This window comes from Terrapene carolina, unplaced genomic scaffold, assembly GCF_002925995.2.
Source record: "Terrapene carolina triunguis isolate 2854851 unplaced genomic scaffold, T_m_triunguis-2.0 Scaffold613, whole genome shotgun sequence".
In the NCBI taxonomy this organism is placed as follows: Eukaryota; Metazoa; Chordata; order Testudines; family Emydidae; genus Terrapene; species Terrapene triunguis.
The window spans coordinates 1144552-1164956 of NW_020664964.1; the positions used below are offsets into that span (position 1 = coordinate 1144552).

The following is a 20405-nucleotide window of genomic DNA, read 5'->3' on the forward strand; positions in this document are numbered from 1 at the left end:
CCCCCCCACCAGCTCATCTGAACCCCAGTCTGTGACCCCCAGCAGCCCTCTGTGCCCTGTTCTGTCTGCCCCCCAGCTGGCCTTGTGGGTAAGGCACTGTGAGGAAGACAGCCACTGCCCCCTCCCTCTCCATGGCCGGCTGCTTTGGCCCTGAACCCACCGCCCTCTCTTCTGGCACCACAGCAGCCCCTGGTCTGTGAAAGGTGTAATTGCAGCACCTCTGGACAGAATGTGTTTTCTGCGGGGGGGAATCTGCAGGGGACATAATTTCCCCCAGGAGTAACTCTTGTAATTGTGTAGACTTCAGTGAGAATCTTGCTGATGTAAGCATTGTAGGACTAGTTCCTCAAAATCATGCTTTCTGTTAGGTGCATGTGTAACTAACATTAACATTGTGTACATGATGGAGAAAACTAGACCTTAAAGTGAAGTATGCACACACAATCTTCGCTTGTTTATGCGGGTATTTAAGAATAGCTATAAGTGACCTTTTCCAAATTAGTTTTGGAAGTGGATTAAGCTAAACCAGAAAAGGAACTTTATTCCAGAATATGTGTGTCCACACATGGAGTTATTCTGGAATAGCTCTTTTGCTTTAAATTTACACTTACGTATTCCAGAATAACTTTCATGTATAGACCAGCCCTATGGAATGAAGATCTTGGGGTAGGGTACTTCAGTCTGCTCCTTTTAGCATATCTTGCTTTTGAAACTATTGAAAGTATTTCAATCATCTTTGTCTTGCCAAACAATACCTGATGTGATCAGTTCAGCTTGCATATGTTTAGCTATTTTTAGCTTCTTGATCTTTTAAATGCTCAATAGCTAAAGTTAGTTTTACACTCTAGTGCATCAGTAACAACAGTGATAATATCTAGCTCATAGACTTTAAGGTCAGAAGGAACCATCGTGCTCATCTAGTCTGGCCTCCTGCACATTGCAGGCCATAGAACCTCACCCACCCACTCCTGAAATAGACCCCTAACCTCTGGCTGAGTTACTGAAATCCTCAAATCGTGGTTTAAAGACTTCAAGTTACAGTGAATTCACCATTTATACTCATTTAAACCTGCAAGTGACCCGTGCCCCATGCTGCAGAGCAAGGGGAAACTCATCAGAGTCTCTGCCATTCTGACCCGTGGGAAAATTCCTTCCCGACCCCAAATATGGTGATCAGTTAGACCCTTAGCATGTGGGCAGGATCCACCAGGAAGATACCTGAGAGAGAATTCTCTGTAGTAACTCGGAGCTCTCCCCATCTAGTGTCCCGTCTCTGGCTGTTGGGGATTTTTGCTACTCTCAGTCACCAATGGGCCACATGCCATTGTAGACAGTCCCATCATACCATTCCTCCATATAGTGCTTTTCATCAGTGATCTCAAAGCAGTTTACAAAGAAGGAAAATATGACTCCTGTTCTACAGATGGGGGAACTGAGGCACAGAGATTGCTCTTCATCATCCGAAATCCTCACTGAAGTGTGTAGGAACCTTCTTCATGAACTATAAGTCCATCTTAGTATGCAAAAATACATTTCAGTGTATTGGTTCTTGTATGTTTCTAGCTTAGTGTAGTGATTGGTTTTGGTTCTTTTTTACAGATGTTAAGGGTAATCTATGTGAGGACCACTGTATATTGCAGCATTCTAATAGGTAAGTAAAATCTGGTTAAGTTCTTAGGGTATGTCTATACTTACCTCCGGGTTCGGCCGTAAGCAATCGATCTTCTGGGATCGATTTATTGCGTCTTGTCTAGACGCGATAAATCGATCCCGGAAGTGCTCGCCATCGACACCGGTACTCCTGCTCCGCGAGAGGAGTACGCGGAGTCGACGGGGGAGCCTGCCTGCCGCGTGTGGACCCGTGGTAAGTACCTTGTAGTTCGAACTAAGGTACTTCGACTTCAGCTACGTTATTCACGTAGCTGAAGTTGCGTATCTTAGTTCGAACTGGGGGGTTAGTGTGGACCAGCCCTTAGGATATTTTGCACTACTAGTTTGAAAACACAAATCTTTAATAGAGAGCTAATGTTTTCAACACTGAAAGGATAATATTTGGGTTTTCTCTATTTCAGAGCAAGCACTACAGTTCTTTGATAGCCTCTTTATTAATGCTTTAGTTACCCTAAGTACATAGCTAAGTAAATTAGACACAATAGTTAGGTTTTAATATTGGAAAACCTAATATGAATGAGTATTTTTGAATTTTTTTCAACAAGCCTTTTTATTGAAACATTTCCATTTGATGGTATAAATTTGGAGTATATATTTTGCTAGTGTATGATAACCTAAAACTGAAATTCATCAGTCTAGTGAAATGCAAATTACTAAATCAGTTGTTAATTTTAATTTCTGATGGTTGTAATATGTAAATGTAAAGTATCTTGTCTTATTTTAAAAAATTCCAAAATATTTTAGTATCAGAAGATATGATGGTTTTTATATTTGGTGGTCATAATATACCTATCCTGATGCCAGTTGATAGCATTTGGGCCAAAAATGTTTAAGGAATTATTTTGTAATACAAGTCTCATTTTAAAATTTTTGAGTCATGTTGCTGAGTATGTCTCCTATAAGTTGCAAATATGAACAACTGACCTCCCATTTTTAAAATGCAGTTTTACCATGAAAATCATTGGGTAAGAATGGTGTCAGGGTACTCAACAGCTCTCTTTTTGTGTATTTGGAATTGCGTCTGCTTAAATTAGTTGCTAAGTTTGTACTTCTGTTAGTCCTGTAGTCAGCACAACTCCGAGTGTAAGCTGGATTCAATTCCTTCTACATTCTCAACAGAACTGAGTACAAAATTATAGTTGTTAACCCATAGGGCTACTCTTTGCCTGCAGAACCTCTACTACTAGTGATTTATGCATGAGAAGGCAGAACATAACTTGACTTATAGAGCCCAGGCAAGGTTTGCAGGGTGGGTAGCTGTAAAATTAGTGTAACTTGTAAAAGTTTTAATAAAATATGTATAAAAATCACTAAGATGACATTGGAAAGTGACATCATGGGGCTCAATGTGGCCCGCCTTTTAAAGGAAACCTACTGACTTTAGCTTAAATCAAAAAGAAAATTTTAAAGCAGATTTAAAAAGATTGGAATATATTTCAAAACTTTGATTAATGTGAATTGAGAAGCTGTGTAATCTCTTGAGGTTACAGTTGTAGTAATCACAATAAAGAAGGCATCTGGATGGTCCCTATCAGGACATGAAGATCAGTACTACGGGAAGACACGCAGGGAACACTTAGTTTTTAGAAGCAGCCTGTGCTCTTCTATTATGATTGAATCTCTGGTTCTGAGAAAAAGTGTAAGTATTAAGTAGTTGTACTAAATGAGAAAAAAAATTAGACCTTCCAGGGTGGGAGGATATTGGACTTGGGTCCTATTTTGTTTCTTTCAAGTATAAAAAATGCCCAACTTTGTTCAAAAAGGCTGTTTGGTTTTTTTCTGCTTCTTTTCAAACATTAGAGCACCAGGTCATGTCTACCCTGGAAAATTTTATAGTTACTTCAACTTGTAAAATTGACATTACAAAGGACATGGTTGGAAAATACCAAGCACATCTTGGGCACAGCCACAATCTAAATGGTTAATAAGTCACTGCAAGCTGAGTAATTGAGGCCAAGAGATTCAACTTTGTTTTGTTTAATACATGTTACATCAATAAACGTTTGGAAGAAAAGATGCATCTTGTTGATTTCTCCCTCCAGTTAAGGTGTGGGAGCTGACAATAGACATTTCTGAAGTCTTCCAGCAAAATAGGGAAGAATAGTCTTAATGTTCCTGAGCTTTCTTGGGTACAAATCAATAACTTTAGAAAATAAACAGCAGAAAACCTCATTTCAGTCTTGTTTCTTACAACATAAAGAAGCAAAGGGGACATGCATCCTCTTTTAAAATCCTTCACTGGTCACACTGAACAGCTGTTGAAGACTCCTGCTGTTCCTTTGTCTGCTTGCAACTCGGATCTTCTGGTCCTGCTAGAAATTATAAGGCTGATAATAAAGTAGAAAACAGTCATATTAGTTCATACTCAGCTTTGTACAGAGTACATTAACAATCTAGTGATTCAGCTAATCTTTTAAAATCAGATTAGGAGCTATTTATTTCTACTTCTAAAACTCTTTGGTACTTGGGGCTTCCTCCAAAGTGGAGAACCTCTTCCTCTCCCAGTCCCTGAACAAGGGCATGGGTAGCTCCATGCACTCCCTAGACTTTTCCACAGAACTGAAACATTGGGTTTCACACAATCCCTTTCTTCAGTCACTATCCCCATGAATGGGGCTGGGGAGTAACAGAAGTCCATGAAGGCCGGGGGAGCCCTCTTCTCTCTGAAGCAGGGAGTTCACAGAGAGAGGCCTCCAGATCCCTATAGGAAGTAGGGATTAGTGGGGTGGGGTCAGGAGGAAAGGAGTGGGGAGTTCTTTACTTGCAGGGACTCCTCTGCAGTTCCCAGAGAGGAGTTATGGTGCTGCTGAAGAGCAGGCAGACATGTATGTGCATAGAGAGGGGAGCCCATTTTGCTGTTCTTGGGCCCACCCAGTCTCTCCTCCCTAAATAACTTTTTTTTTTTTTTTTTTTTATAAATAAACTTCAGAGAAAGAACACTAGGCATGCTATTAAAGGGCCTTCTATCCAACTTGGCTACTTAGCTTAACATTCAAGATGAAAGTGTTGCTTTAATGACATTAAGTGGAAAAAATAATTTGGCTCTTCTTGCATTTGTTATAAACACTAAAAATAAACTGAAATGGGAAATTAGTCACTTGTAACATTTTAAATTGTCAGCATCTTTTGCATTCAATGCCTTATTATTTTGTACCCTTTTAGATGAGTATAATATTAATAAGGTTTGCTCTAATAAGACTAGCCCCATGAAAATATCAATGTCCTCCCCCTGCCCTACTCCCAAAGCCAGGTCTAAATGCTGTGGCCTAGTATGGAGGCCTAAGTGTCCCTGACCACTCCTAGCTGCTGAGAGGGGGGTAGAACTTGTTCTCTTGCCCTTCTTCTGCAGAAGGGCCAATGCCATTCTGTGTTTTCCCTCTTATCCCTTCCTGTCTTCTCCAGATGGGATGTAGACATTTTTCCTGTTCTTAATGGTATACACACTGCATCTCAAACAGGAGCAAAGTAGTAGTGGTTAGTTAGAGCTGCTTCTCTTCTGAAGGGTTTCCAGCAACAAAGGATGACATTTAATGCTCTAGTGTTCCTGAATGTAGCTGGCCTCAGCTCGAATGCCAATCACTAATAGGAAAAGACCCGTGCCAGGGCTTAAACTCTGGGGCCTTTCGCATAACCCCGGGTGATAATGAACCAATAAAAGAAGTGGGGGGAGGGATCCTTCTAAATAAAGTAAATTGAAAAAGCTAAGACTAAAATGGTGTACTAACAAAGGCAGGAAACTGAGAATCAACAGACATGCAACCGCTCTGTTTCAAGCCACAGGCAGATAGAACCCTTTCACCTTGCATAAAACACTCCTATATGCTGGGTGTAAATATCTGCCAAAGAACCTTTCCTATTGACTGAGGACTATTTTTACTCCTGGGGGAATTCTGTGCACAATATTTTAAATTTCTGGAAAATTCTGTATATTTTGTCAAAATAACACCATATAATCATACCATTTTCAATTATTTTGGTAATTTATTTCAAATATCTGTCAGCAAGTATGTTTGTAACAATAGAGACAACAAAACCCAGTTCCCCCAGGAGTAGAGAGTTAAAGAAGCCCCTACGACAACCCAGTTCCTGTTTCTCTGTTATGCTTTTGTTGGGTGCCTCAGTTTGGGTGTTTTCGCATGTGCCACCTGGGTATATCTTAGGGGGGAAACTCTGCCCCTCTAGTCTCAGACACACACACACCCTCCCCTCCCAGAACCCAGCTGCAGGACACTCCCTGGCCCACACACCTGCATCCACTGCCCCCAGAGCCCAGCTGCAGGGTGCCCAGACACCTACACACCCTACCCCAAGCCCAGCTGCAGGGCACACCCCAGCCCAGACACCCACACCCTCTACCCCCCAGAGCCCAGCCATGGGATGCCCTCAGCCCAGATACCCGCACTCCCAGAGCCCAGCTGCAGGGTGCCCCCAAGACCAGACACCTACCCCCCCAGAGCCCAGCTGTGGGGCAGGCCCAAGCCCAGACACCCATAGCCCCTACCACACAGAGCCTAAGAATCCAAGGGATAAACATCCTGATGCTGAGTCTCGGGCTTGTATGGAGTTTCCTGCATGGCGTCTTCTTCCTTCAGGATGTGCCAGGAACCACAGCTGTCCCCTCCCCCAGCAGTGTCCTGTATTTGTGAGCCGGAGAGCTGGGCTCTTCTGGGTTCAATGGCCCCTAGTGGCAGCCAGCAGCTCTGCAGCACCAATTCTAGGGGGAAAAATGACATTCTGTGCAAAACATGAATTCTGCGCAAGTTATGCAGTGGCAGAGAATTCCCCTGAGAGTGTACTTTAGCCTTGCTTATCGATCTATCTTGCCACAGGCAGACTTTTGGGAAAATGATTATTTTCCAGATACTATTTGAGAAGCTGGATCTCCCTTAGGCCTCAAAGATTTTTGGCCCTTTGAAATACTAGCAGGCTGGCCTCATTCTGAGACCAGATGCAAGGGTTGGGTACCCAAGAACATTGTTTCGCCTAATATCTGATGGCAGTCAGCTAAGGTGCTCCTACTGGAACTGCAGCTGCTCAGGCTGGTTCCAGACCCTGCGGCTTTGGCAGCATTTCTGTATTCTTTTGCTGGTTTCCCTAGTTCCGTGGTGCACTGAGGTAGCTCCCTGCAACACTGCCTTTTTCAGACCCTTCTAGCTGCGTAGCTGAAGTTGCTTTTGAGTTGTCAGAGCCTCTTTCTGATGAGGAGGGAGGGTGTTTTAAACACTAGGGTTCAAGTGTCAGTGACCCTGGTGTGGGTTGTCTTTGACTTTAACATCTGAGGAAACTGACATTTATTCACATTGATGGCTTCATTGGCAACATTGTCTTCTCAGTGTGCTGTGCTTAACTATTTTCCTTGGAATGTAATGTTCTCCATCTAAATCAGGGGTTCTCAAACTGGGGGTCGTGACCCCTCAGGGGGTTGAGAGGTTATTACACGGGGGGTTGCAAGTTGTCAGCCTCCATCCCCACCCCACTTCACCTCCAGCATTTATAATAGTGTTAAATATAAAAAGAAGTGTTTTTAATGTTCAAGGGGGGTCGGATTCAGAGGCTTGCTCTGTGAAAGGTGTCCCCAGTACAAAAGTTTGAGAACTACTGAAAATGATTAGATTTGGTGCTGTTGTTATATAGATTATTTTTTCTGTCACTGGTTTTCTTGTCTAAATTTGACACTCAAAGGGCTTGGTTTTAAGCTCAACCCCTTTAAGCCCTGATGGTCATCTCTCCAGGATCCATAAAAACATTAGATCAATTCTGTTATAGTTGAATCACTGGACTTACAAATCTGCATTACTGAGTGTCTTCAAGTACACTGCTCATCTCCTGCAACGCTTGATGTGTGAAGGAACAGAATCAACTTTGTTTATAGCTGCTTAAGCAAAGATGCTGCTTCTGTAGACTCTAGTTCTCAGTTATTCAGTGGCATTGCTTAGGCCTGGTTTACACTATAGAGTTAGGTTGACGTAGGGCTATTTACGTGGACTCTTAAGTGTCTACATTACAATGGTGCTCCCGCTGATGTAAGTCGCCCACTACATTGACATAATAACTCCACCACCACGAGAGGCATAGCGGCTAGGTCGATGTAGTTAGGGTGATGCAGTGTCTGTTGGCTGTCAGCCTAGGGTGCTCTCAGCAGGCGCCGCCCCCTCTCCTTGGGCTCAATTTCACAGGAGGGAGCCTACTACCAGTGAAATTGACTTTCTTGTCAGATTCACGGCTGCTATTATTTTGCATTTTGTCTCCAGGTCTGTCAGCTCCAGGATGAGGGGCTGATGGGCAGGAGCCCAAGACAAAATGTGAAATAATAGCAACTGTGAATCTGACAAGAATGTCAATTTCACTGGTGGTAGGCTCTCTGCTGTGAAATTGAGCTCTGTCCTGGGGGGGTTGAGGGGCTCCAGCTGTGAGCCCCGTGTGGCTGTCAGTGCCCCACACTCCAGCTGTCAGTGCCTCACAATGCCCCACTTCAGTCGGTGCAAGCACTCTTGGTGAAGAGACGCACCACTGGCAGACGGAGGGTAGTTGATTTAATTGCTGTGGAGGCTGTAGATCAACCTAACTTATGTTGATCAAATTTTGTAGTGTAGACGTGCCCTTATGTATTTGAGGTTTCCTAATAGTAGGGCCCCATGTACTCTGTGGCACCAGCCATTTCTCTTGTTCTTCAATTCTGTCTGTCAGCTCAGAAGTAATGATGGCATCGAATTCAATCTTTCCACTATTTTTTGCCTTGTACCCACTTCACAGATTAATTCGTCTCTAAACCTTTTTCTTCTGTGTTCATCCAGTATGACAGATTTTTGTTACCAATCTGCCTGGGCCACAGTTAATCAGGCTGGGCCACAGGATCTTTTTTTTGGGGGGGCGGGGCGGAGGGGGAGGAAATGACGAGGCACACCAAGTGTCTAAATTTTAAAGCTTTATTGATAAAGTAATAAAATAACAGCAGAGTGTGCTGGGAACGCTCCCACGTCACTCGGAAGAAAGAAAGTGTTAATGCCCCAAGCCGTAACCCACTTTCATACTCTCACACGCATGACCCAGACTGGCCAAGTCTGGGTGTAACGTCAGAAGAAGAGGGGGGAAAGGTGGACGGAAGTGCTGTCCTGGGCCCACGTTGTCCAAGAACCTGCTGTGCTCTCCGAATTGCTCCAGCTCTCAGGAGGGTTTTTAGTCCTGGGCTCCTTTGGGGGTGTTCCATTCTGTGACCTCTGTTCCTGGTGCTCTTTGTGCCAGTCCAAACCGGCTTTCTGTGGTCTCCTTGACTTTCTCCAAAACACACTGGCTAGACTCTGTTGTCCTCTTTGTTTTCCTCTGTGCTGGCCTTCACTTGCCTCACTTGTTATGGGCTGGCTCTGCAGGTCTGTGTCTATTCAGTTGAATCTTCCTTTCTCATGGTTGGTCTGTGGATTCCGGGCCCCCCTCTTTCTTGGCCGGCAGCCGAGAGTCAGATGTGTGCTGTGGCCTTGAGCTGGCTGGAGTTAGCGTCTTATCCAGGGGTCTCAAACACGTGGCCCATCGGCCGCATGCGGCCCCCGGGGCTATTTCCTGCGGCCCGCCAAGCAGCCTGCACGCCCCCCCGGCCTACCTCCAGGCCAGGGGTGGGCAAACTACATCCGCGGGATTGCCCCCCTCGAGCCACGCGCCGCTCCCTGAAGCGGCTGGCATCACGTCCCTGCGGCCGGGGGGAGGAGGGGGAGAGCAGAGGGCTCTGTGTGTTGCCCTGGTTTCCAGGCACCCCCCCTCCCCCCACACACAGCTCCCATTGGCTGGGAACAGGGAACCGTGGCCAATGGGAGCTTCGGGGGAGGTACCTGGAGGAGAGGCAAGCAGCGCGCGGAGCCCTGTGTACCCCTCCCCCAGGGGCCGCAGGGACATGGTTCTAGCTGCTTCCTGGAGCGGCCGGGGCCAGCCAGCCTGCCCTGGCCCCGGTGTGCGCCGCTGCCACCCCGAAGCCGCTTTAGGTAAGCGGCTCCAGGCCAGAGCCCAAAGCCCTCTTGCACCCCGCCCCCCCGAACTCCCTGCCCTGAGCCCCCTGCCTGCACCCCAATCCCCTGCCCTGAGCCCCCGCCGCATCCCACATCCCTTCTGCACCCCAACTCCCTTCCCTGAGCCCCATGCTGCATCCCACACCCCTTCTGCACCCCAACCCCCTACCCTGAGCCCCCTGCCTGCACCCCAGCGCCCTGCTGCACCCCAACCCCTACCCTGAGCTCCCTGCACCCCCAACCCCCTGCTGAACCCCAACTCCCTGCCCTGAGCCCCCTGCCTGCTGCACCCCAACTCCCTGCCCTGAGCCCCCTGCCTGAACCCCAACCCCCTGCTGCACCCCAACTCCCTGCCCTGAGCCCCCTGCTGCATCCCACAACCCTTCTGCATCCCAACCCCCTGCTGAGCCCCCTGCCTGAACCCCAACCCTCTGTCACACCCCGCACTCCCTCCTGCACCCCAACTCCCTGTCCTGAACCCCCTGCTGCACCCCGACCCCCTGCTGCACCCCTCACCCCTCCTGCACCCCAACCCCCTGCCCTGAGCCCCCTGCCGCACCCTGCACCCCAACCCCCTGCCCTGAGCCCCCTGCCGCACCCTGCACCCCGCACCCCAACTCCCTGCCCTGAGTCCCCCCCCCCACACCCCTCCTGCCCCCTCTGGGGGCAGGGAGGAGGCGGAGTTGGGGTGGGGACTTCGGGGAAGGGGTTGGAATGGGGGCAGGGCAGGGGTGGGAAGAGGCAGGGCAGGGGCGGGGCCTAATGGAAGTGGTGGAGTGGGGGCAGGGTCGGGGGCAGCGAGGGGGGTGGCGTGTCAGTGATGCGGCCCTCAAGCCAATGAACTAATCCTCATGTGGCCCTCGTGGTCATTTGAGTTTGAGACCCCTGGTCTTATCTTTGGACTGAGCTTGCTAGCTGTAGTGTTGAGTTAACCCGTTCTCTGCTTTCTTCTTTCTTCCCCCCGCGCCCCCCCCCGGGCCTCTCTTAAACTTGCAAAGGAATTTTCCACTCTCCAGTCACACCTTTAACCTTCCCAACATGCTTTGCGATGCTTGCAATAGTGTTAGCCACATACAGTGCTGATCTGCCCTCCCCATGGGTCCTTGGGGCTGTGACACCAGCACATCCTCAGTCTTCCTCTGTTTCTAATTCCTTGCACTCTGGGTGTGAATCACCAGGTATGGTATACTTTCCAGGTCTGTTCTTGACACATGTCCAAAGCATTGTAGTTGTCTTTCTTGAATCTTTTTGTAACAGTGTCATTTCTTTTCCTATCTGTTTTCTTATAACTTAAATTTTTATTTTCCGCTGTCTTGAAACTCTCAGCCAGTTCATTTCTGCAGTCGACATCTTTCATTCATGAGCTTACGTCATACTCCAGACATTCCAACCCATACAGTGGTATTGACATGGCACTGTCTCATATACACTGGTTTTTGTTTTTATTGAAATCTCATTAGCCTTACAGATCTTGCAGCTTTTCTGAGTACAGTAGCAGCTAGTCTGATTCTTCTTATCTCGTCTTCATAATTCCCATTCTTTGATAGTAGTTATCCAAGGTACATATTTTTCCCCTTGTTCCAGTTCTTTGTCTCTGACTTTGATCTTTACCTCTTCCTCATTTCTTCCAATTGCTATAATTTTTGTAATATCTGTACTGATCTTCAATCTGGATTTTCTGCTTTCCTTGTCTACCTTCTACAAATTCTCTGTAAATCCTCCTTGGTCAATGGTATGAGGTTAGTATCATCTGCCAATCGAAGGTTAGTTTCTGTTGTTCCACATAACTCTTTCCGTTTAATCTCTCAGTGCTACAGCCATTACTGCTTCTAGTACCATGCTGAACAAATCTGGTGACAGCATGCATCCTTGTCTCACTCCTACAGTCATCCTGAATTATTCCATCAACTTCTTGTCTATTCTCACCACACTTATTGACTTGCTGTAGATGTCTTCTATCAGTTTGATTTCTTAGGGATACATATGTTCTCAAAACTTGCCATGACGCCTTCTGCCAAATACTATAAACTTCATACAAGCTTTTGATAAAGTTGTTGTAGCAGGTTTAGTTGTGTTTTGTATACTTCTCTGATATCTGCCTCATCACAATTAGCTGATCTTTTATAGTTCATCTTGGTTGAAGTCTGGCCTGTTCCTCTGCAAGCGCTGCTTCCACATACCTTTTCATTGTCCTCTGCTGCATCTCGGTGAATACTTTTCCTGGTATGCTCAATTAATTGATTCCTATAGTTCTTGCATTCAGTCTTATCTCTTTTTATAGATTGGTACTATTATCACTTTTCCTCTGTTTGCTTAGCATTTTCTCTTGTGGAATAGCTCTGTGGTTATGTTGCTGTTTCCCAGAGCCTTTTTCTTTTTCAAACTTTCTATCAAGATCTTTGCTATTTCTTCTAAAAATTTCGGCACCTGCTCTCCCTTGTTTGTACTGGGGAACTTCTCCAGGACTGTTTCATCCACATTCTGCAGGTTGCACAGTTCTTCAAAATATTCTTTACATTGTTTGTTCATCCTCAATTATTTGGCTGTGTTTGTCTTTCACTGCTGATATCTTCAACTCCTATGTCCCGCTCAGTTCTCTTATTTTGTGATATAACACGTTTGTTCCTCTTCATGTATTCTTCTGCTTCTTGTAGGTTTGTAGGGCTGTCAAGCGATTAAAAAATTAATCGCACTGTTAAAGAATAATAGAATACCATTTATTTAAATGTTTTTGGATGTTTTCTATATTTTCAAATATATTGATTTCAGTTACCACACAGAATACAAAGTGTACAGTGCTCACTTAATATTTATTACAAATATTTGCACAGTAAAATAAAATAGTATTTTCAATTCTCCTAATACAAATAATGTAGTGCAATCTCTTGAACATGAAAGCTGAACTTACAAATATAGAATTATGTACAAAAAAATTAACTACACTCAAAAATAAAACATTGTAAAACTTCAGAGCCTACAAGTTCACTCAGTCCTACTTCTTGTTCAGCCAATCGCGCAGACAAACAAGTTTGTTTACATTTTGCAGGAGATAATGCTGCCCGCTTCTTGTTTACAATGTCACCTGAAAGTAACAACAGGTGTTTGCATGGCATTGTTGTAGCCAGTGTCGCAAGATATTTACGTGCCAGATGCGCTAAAGCAGGGGTGGGCAAACTTTTTGGCCCGAGGGCCACATTGGGGTTGCAAAACTGTATGGAGGGCCAGGTAGGGAAGGCTGTGCCTCCTCAAACAGCCTGGCCCCCACCCCCTATCCGCCCCCTCTTGAGACCCCCAGCCCCTAACCGCCCCCCCGGGACCCTGCCCCCATCCAGTGCCCCCCTACTCCCTGTCCCCTGACTGCCTCGACCCCTATTCACACCCCCGCTCCCTGACAGGCCACCCAGGACTCCCACGCTTATCCAACCCCCCCCCCCCGTTCCCCCTCTCCCGATCCCTATCCACACCCCTGCCCCCTGACATGCCCCCCGGGACTCCCACGCTTATCCAACCCACCCTGTTCCCCGTCCCCTGACACCCCCCCCCCAAATCCAACCGTCCCCTGTCCCGAGTGCCCCCCCAGGACCCCCGGCCTTGACCCCCTTACCATGCCGCTCAGAGCAGCATGTCTGGCGGCTGCGCTGCCTGGACGGAGCTAGACACACTGCTGCTCTACTCTGCAGGAGCGCGCAGCCCTGCCGCCCAGAGCGCTGCCCATGCGGCGGCATAGCTGCAGGAGAGGGGGGACAGCGGGGGAGGGGCCGGGGGCTAGCCTCCCCGGCCGGGAGCTCAAGGGCCGGGCAGGACGGTCCCGTGGGCCGGATGTGGGCCGTGGGTTGTAGTTTGCCCACCTCTGCGCTAAAGATTCATATGTCCCTTCATGCTTCAACCACCATTCTTGAGGTCATGCGTCCATGCTGATAACTGGTTCTGCTCGATAACCATCCAAAGCAGTGCAGACCGACGAATGTTCATTTTCAACATCTGAGTCAGATGCCACAAGCAGAAGGTTGATTTTCTTTTTTGGTGGTTCGGGTTCTGTAGGCTTCCGCATTGGAATGTTGCTTCTGAAAGCATGCTCTGCACCTCATCCCTCTCGGATTTTGGAAGGCACTTCAGATTCTTAAACCGTGTGTTGAGTTCTGTAGCTATCTTTAGAAATCTCACATTGGTACCTTCTTTGTGTTTTGTCAAATCTGCTGTGAAAATGTTCTTAAAATGAACATGTGCTGGGTCATCATCCGAGACTGCTATAACATGGAATATATGGCAGAATGCGGGCAAAACAGAGCCAAAGACATACAGTTCTCCACCAAGGAGTTTAGCCACAGATTTAATTAACGCATTATTTTTTAATGAGCATCATCAGCATTGAAGCATGTCTTCTGGAATGATGGCCGAAGCCCAAAGGGGCATAATAATGTTTAGCATATCTGGCACGTAAATACCTCGCAATGCTGATTACAAAAGTGCCATGCGAACGCCTGTTCTCACTTTCAGGTGACATTGTAAATAAGAAGCGGGCAGCATTATCTCCCGTAAATGTAAACAAACTTGTTTGTCTTAGCGATTGGCTGAACAAGAAGTAGTACTGAGTGGACTTGTAGCCTGTGAAGTTCTACATTGCACTCAGAAAAACAAAACAGTTATGTAACCAAAAAAAAAAAATCTACATTTGTAAGTTGCACTTTTATGATTAAGAGATTGCACTACAGTACTTGTATGAGGTGAATTGAAAAATACTCTATCATTTTTACAGTGCAAATATTTGTAATAAAAAATATAAAGTGAGCACTGTACACTTTGCATTCTGTGTTGTAATTGAAATCAACATATTTGAAAATGTAGAAAAACATCCAAAAATATAATTTTCAATTTGTATAACAGTGTGATTAAAAGTGTGATTAACCACGATTCATTTTTTTAATTGCGTGAGTTAACTGCAATTAATCGACAGCCCTAATTGTTTGCTTATTCATTTTTTTCTGTTTCTCTTCACTTTCTATTTACAACCTATTGTACTCAGCTTTTAGATTTGCATCTTCCTTTTTATTTTCCTTCAGTTTCCTATGCTTGTCATTCAACTGAAGTACTTCCTCTATTATCCACCTTGGTTTCTTAGTTTTGGCGCTGTAGCCTAACCCTTGTTCAGCCACTATTATCATCCCATTTTTTACACTGTTCCATGCCTCTTCAACATTTTTTTCCCACCAGAAACATGTTTTTCTGCACAGCTTCTTTGTTTTCTTTCCCTGATAGCTGGCTCTTTCAATTTGCCAGTGTCATAGATCTTCGTTCTTGCCACTTTTTTGGTTGCTCTCAACCTCTTTTATGCCAGCACTAACTTATTATCTGATACTGTCTTCAGATGATCTCCATGACAACACTTGATTTCCATCTGGCTTCACAAATATGAAGTCTTCATTTGAAAAATCAGGTAATATCCCAGTCCATTTTTTCTGCAGCTTTCTTTGTTGAAATACATGGGTTTATGAGATTCTTGGTTAGGCCTGATCTACATTACGGGGTTAGGTCGAATTTAGCTGCGTTAGGTCATATAAAAATGAATGCGTCCACACAACCAATCCCATTCCGTTGACCTAAAGGGCTCTTAAAATCAACTTCTGTACTCCTCCCCAGCGAGGGGAGTAGCGCTAAAATCGACTTTGCTGGGTCGAATTTGGGGTAGTCCGGATGCAAATTGATGGTATTGGCCTCTGGGAGCTATCCCAGAGTGCTCCATTGTGACTGCTCTGGACAGCGCTTTGAACTCCGATGCACTAGCCAGGTACACAGGAAAAGCCCCGGGAACTTTTGAATTTTGTTTCCTGTTTGGTCAGTGTGGCGAACTCAGCAGCACAGGTGACCATGCAGTCCCCCAGAATCATAGAGCGTAGAATGTTTCTACGCTCCCCCATCATCTCTGTGCCTGAGGTTATCGCAGATTAGAAGGCGAAAGAAACACTCGCAATGATATGTTTTCCGAGCTCATGCAGTCCTCCCGCACTGATAGGGCACAGCTTAATTCAGTGGCAGAGGCCAGGAAAGAATTAAGTGAGCGCGAAGAGCGGAGGCAGGACGCAATGCTGAGGCTAATGGGGGAGCAAACGGACATCATGAAGCGTCTGTTGGAGCTGCAGGAAAGCTAACAAGAGCACAGACCCCCGCTGCATCCACTGTATAACCGCCTACCCTCCTCCCCATGTTCCATAGCCTCCTCACCCAGACGCCCAAGAACACGGGGGGAGGAGGCTCCAGGCACCCAGCCACTCCACTCCAGAGGATGGCCCAAGCAACAGAAGGCTGTCATTCAAAAAGTTTGATTTTTAGTGTGGCTATAAGCAATGTGGCCTTGTCCTTCCCTCCTCCCCCAACCCTTCCGGGCTACCTTGTCCATTATCTCATTTTTAAAAAATTAATAAAGAATGAATGCATGGTTTCAAAACAATAGTTCCTTTATTTCGAAGGTGGGAGGGTGGTTGGCTTACAGGGAATTAAAATCAACAAAGGGGGTGGGTTTGCATCAAGGAGAAACACACACAACTGTCACACCGAAGCCTGGCCAGTCATGAAACTGGTTTTCAAAGCCTCTCTGATGCAACAGCAGCGGTGACGGTGAGCTGAGTGGGCTCCATGCTTTCTGTGGTATGGTGTCTGCACGGGTAACCCAGGAAAAAGGCGCGAAACAATTGTCTGCCGTTGCTTTCACGGAGGGAGGGGCGACTGATGACATGTACCCAAAACCACCCACGACAATGTTTTTGCCCCATCAGGCATTGGGAGCTTAACCCAGAATTCCAATGGGCGGCGGAGACTGCGGGAACTGTGGAATAGCCACTCCGTAAGTCGATGCTAGCCAGGGTAGTGAGGACGCACTCTGCCAACTTAATGCGCTTAGTGTGGACATATCAAATCGACTGTATAAAATCGATTTCTAAAAATTCACTTCTATAAAATCAACCTAATTTCGTAGTGTAGACATACCCTTAGGCTCTTAAACTTCTGCCTTTCTTCTTTTGTTTTCTTCAGAGTCCGAATCTGCCTATTGCTCCAGCCCAGGAATTTCAGTCTGATCCTATTTCTGCATTAAAATCTCCCATCACCAGTTAGACGTCTTGTCTTGAAACTTTTTGTATTGCTTTCATAGATTCAAAGGCCAGAAGGGACCACTGTGCTCATCTGGTCTGACCTTCTGTATAACAGGCCATATAACTTCCTCTGAATAATTCCTAGATCATTATAAAATGTATCAGTTTCTTCCCTGGGCACTGCTAACATCAGCATATATATTTGCACTGGATTTGCACCAACCTCTAGATTCCATGAAATGCCTTTTTGTTCCCATTTCCCCACCATAATACATGCGCACACAGCTCTGGGTCAGATTTGAAAATACTCAGTGATAGAAAATGTGATTATTTTTAAAGAGGGGTTTTAGTTGTGCTCTGGAAGCAGCCCCCATTCCCCTTCCTGGCTCTCAGCTCCCAGTGTTGTCCAGGTGACCCAGCTAAGAATCTCCTGGGAAGGGGCATGTATTGCTGACTTCAGTATCTAATCTCACTGGTGCCTTGGGCCTCAGCTGCTGTGCTTTCCTCCAGGCAGTTTAGCTTGCCAGCCAGTGCTACTGACTCTGCCTGTTTTCTGGCACAGTCAGGAAGGATACACTATAATCTTGTCCTCTTGTGAAGAAAAGAAGGAGCAAGAGGCAGCTGCAGGCAGGCTTCCGGTAGGGAGACCAAAACCAAAACAATGTGCCTGACTGCAGCAAAATGACAAATTGCATGTCTGAAATGTTGAAATCTCTGGTATCTGGTTAAAAAAAAACTTCTGAGAGCCATTGTTTCAGGCTGTCTCCACAGTCAGGCAGGTGATGCGATATTGACTTACATTACATTTGGCTCATTTTTGAGGTTGTCTTTGAAATCATAAGTAGGGCTGTCAAGCAATAAAAAAATTTAATTTTTTTAATCGTGTGATTAATCACGATTAAGTGCAATTAATTTCACATTTATTTAAATATTTTTGGATGTTTTCTACATTTTCAAATATATTGATTTCAATTACAACACAGAATACAAAGTGTACAGTTCTCACTTTATATTTTTGATTACAAATATTTGCACTGTAAAAAACAAGAAACAGTATTTTTCAATTCACCTCATACAAGTACTGTAGTGCGATCTCTTTATCATGAAAGTTGAACTTACAAATGTAGAATTATGAACAAAAAAACCCCTGCATTCAAAAATAAAACAATGTACAACTTTAGAGCCTACAAGCCCACTCAGTCCTACTTCTTGTTCAGCCAATCGCTCAGACAAACAAGTTTGTTTACATTTGTAGAAGATAATGTTGCCTACTTCTTGTTTACAATGTCACCTGAAAGTAAGAATAGGCTTTTGCATAGCACTGTTGTAGCCGTCGCAAGATATTTACATGACAGTTGTACTAAAGATTCATATGTCCCTTGATGCTTCAGCCACCATTCCAGTGGACATGCATCCATGCTGATGACGGGTTCTGCTCGATAACGATCCAAAGCAGAGCAGACTAATGCATGTTCATTTTAATCATCTGAGTCAGATGACACCAGCAGAAGATTGATTTTCATTTTTGGTGGTTTGGGTTCTGCAGTTTTTGCATCAGTGTTGCTCTTTTAAGACTTCTCAAAGCATGCTCCACCTCTCGTCCCTCTCAGGTTTTGGAAGACACTTCAGATATTTAAATCTTGGGTCGAGTGCTGTAGCTATCTTAAGAAATTTTATATTGGTGTCAAATCTGCAGTGAAAGTGTTCTTAAAACGAACAACATGTGCTGGGTCATCATCCAAGACTGCTATAACATGAAATATATGGCAGAATGCGGGTAAAACAGAGCAGAAGACATAAAATTTTTCCCCAAAGAGTTCAGTCAAATTTAATTAAGGCCTTATTTTTTTTAAAGAGTGTCATCAGCATGGAAACATGACCTCTGGAATGATGGCCAAAGCATGAAGAGGCATATGAATCTTTAGCGTATCTGGTACGTAAATAACTTGCAATGCTGGCTACAACAGTGCCATACAAACGCCTATTCTCACTTTCAGGTGACATTGTAATTAAGAAGCGGGCAGCATTATCTCCCGTAAATGCAAACAAACTTGTCTCTTAGCGAATGGCTGAACAAGAAATAGGACTGAGTGGACTTGTAGGCTCTAAAGTTTTACATTACTGCACTCAAAAACAAAACAATGTAACAAAAAAACCTACATTTGTAAGTTGCACTTTCATGATAGAGATTGCACTACAGTACTTGTATGAAGTGAATTGAAAAATACCATTTCTTTTGTTTCATTTTTACAGTGCAAATATTTGTAATAAAAAACATAGTGAGCATTGTACATTTTGTATTCTGTTGTAATTTAAATCAATATATTTGAAAATGTAGAAAAACATCCAAAAATATTTAATAAATTTCAGTTGGTATTCTATTGTTTAACAGTGCAATTAATCGCGATTAATTTTTTTAATGATTATTTTTTTGAGTTAATTGCGAGTTAACTGCGATTAATCGGCAGCCCTAATCATAAGGGCTAGAAACACTCTTTAAAAACAAAAGCTGAGCATAATTCTGTATCAAGTCCATGGCATATTTTGTATTGGGTACCACCCTAGCATACACTATTTCTCATAGGGAAGGAGGTATAGAATGAGATTTTCAGCTTTCGGCCTGTTGTTACACAGCTAATTCACTTTTAGTATGTGCACCTTACTACGAGATGATAATGCCTAGACCACACTTTGACTTAATCTGCCTTTAAAAATCAGTAATTGTACTTCATAGTCCATAGGGGCTACAGTTTCCAATGTATTTTTGATATAAAATTCTGTTTTGTAACATTACTAGTCTTGATAGAGTGAATTTAAAGTCTACTTGATTCTCATTTGAGAAACATCCCCTCTTATAATAAAGCTTAGTCAGCTCCATGAAACTCCCTTTCTTCTTAAAATGTACCAAAACACTTCATCCCCTTTAATTAGTTAACTCATTTCTAGAACTTTACCTAACTGTGCTCTCATTTCATAGCCTTGATGCCTCTTTAATTTTTACTGAATTGTCTTATTCTAGTATTCACCGTATGAGTGTTTTCTAGAACTCATAAAGCTGCTGACCTTAAAATACATCTTAAAATTCAATGTTTATGTATAAAACAAGGAAATACCTTACAGAGGTGATACTGTCACCTAGGAAACTATGGTGTTACATTTGAGGAAAGATTATTTAAAACTAAAATATAAGATTAAAAATAGCATAGATTGCAATGCAGATGTGTGACACTTAGGTAATCAGCATACCTTGACTCTGGCTGAATAGATCCCTCAGTTGAGTAAGTTTGCTACTGCTGTCATTGTTTGATATATTTCACTTGTAAACGACCTGTGAAATTTCCTATTTGCAGTTGTTCTTATATGACATCTATATAAAACTTGTTCAGTTTGCAAGTAAAAAGATGGCTTTAACTACCTGCTTTGCAATTTCAATCTCCCATCTGAAAATAAGGCATGGATGCTTAATGGATTGTGCATCAGTGATGACAGATCTGCAGGCCAATTTCCAGCTAGCGATACAACTGTGCAATCCCCAAAGTTTTCAAGTGAGTTGCACACATGGAAGTGAGGGTTGAATTTGGCCCTGCAGTTGTAATTTAAAAATGTAGGAGGGGGGGCAATGGATATATAAAACTTGTCACGGAAGCAAGCAGGT

The 20405-nt window shown here is 44.4% G+C and overlaps 1 protein-coding gene across 1 annotated transcript in view; it reads left to right on the forward strand.

The window, feature by feature from the left end:
- The window catches only part of ABITRAM (actin binding transcription modulator), a 31048-nt gene that overhangs the window by 7130 nt on the left and 3513 nt on the right, over positions 1-20405 (forward strand). The window contains exon 3 of the mRNA XM_026659247.2: positions 1600-1651. Within this exon, the coding sequence (XP_026515032.2) occupies positions 1600-1651 (52 nt within the window). The remainder of the gene's footprint in view (positions 1-1599; positions 1652-20405) is intronic.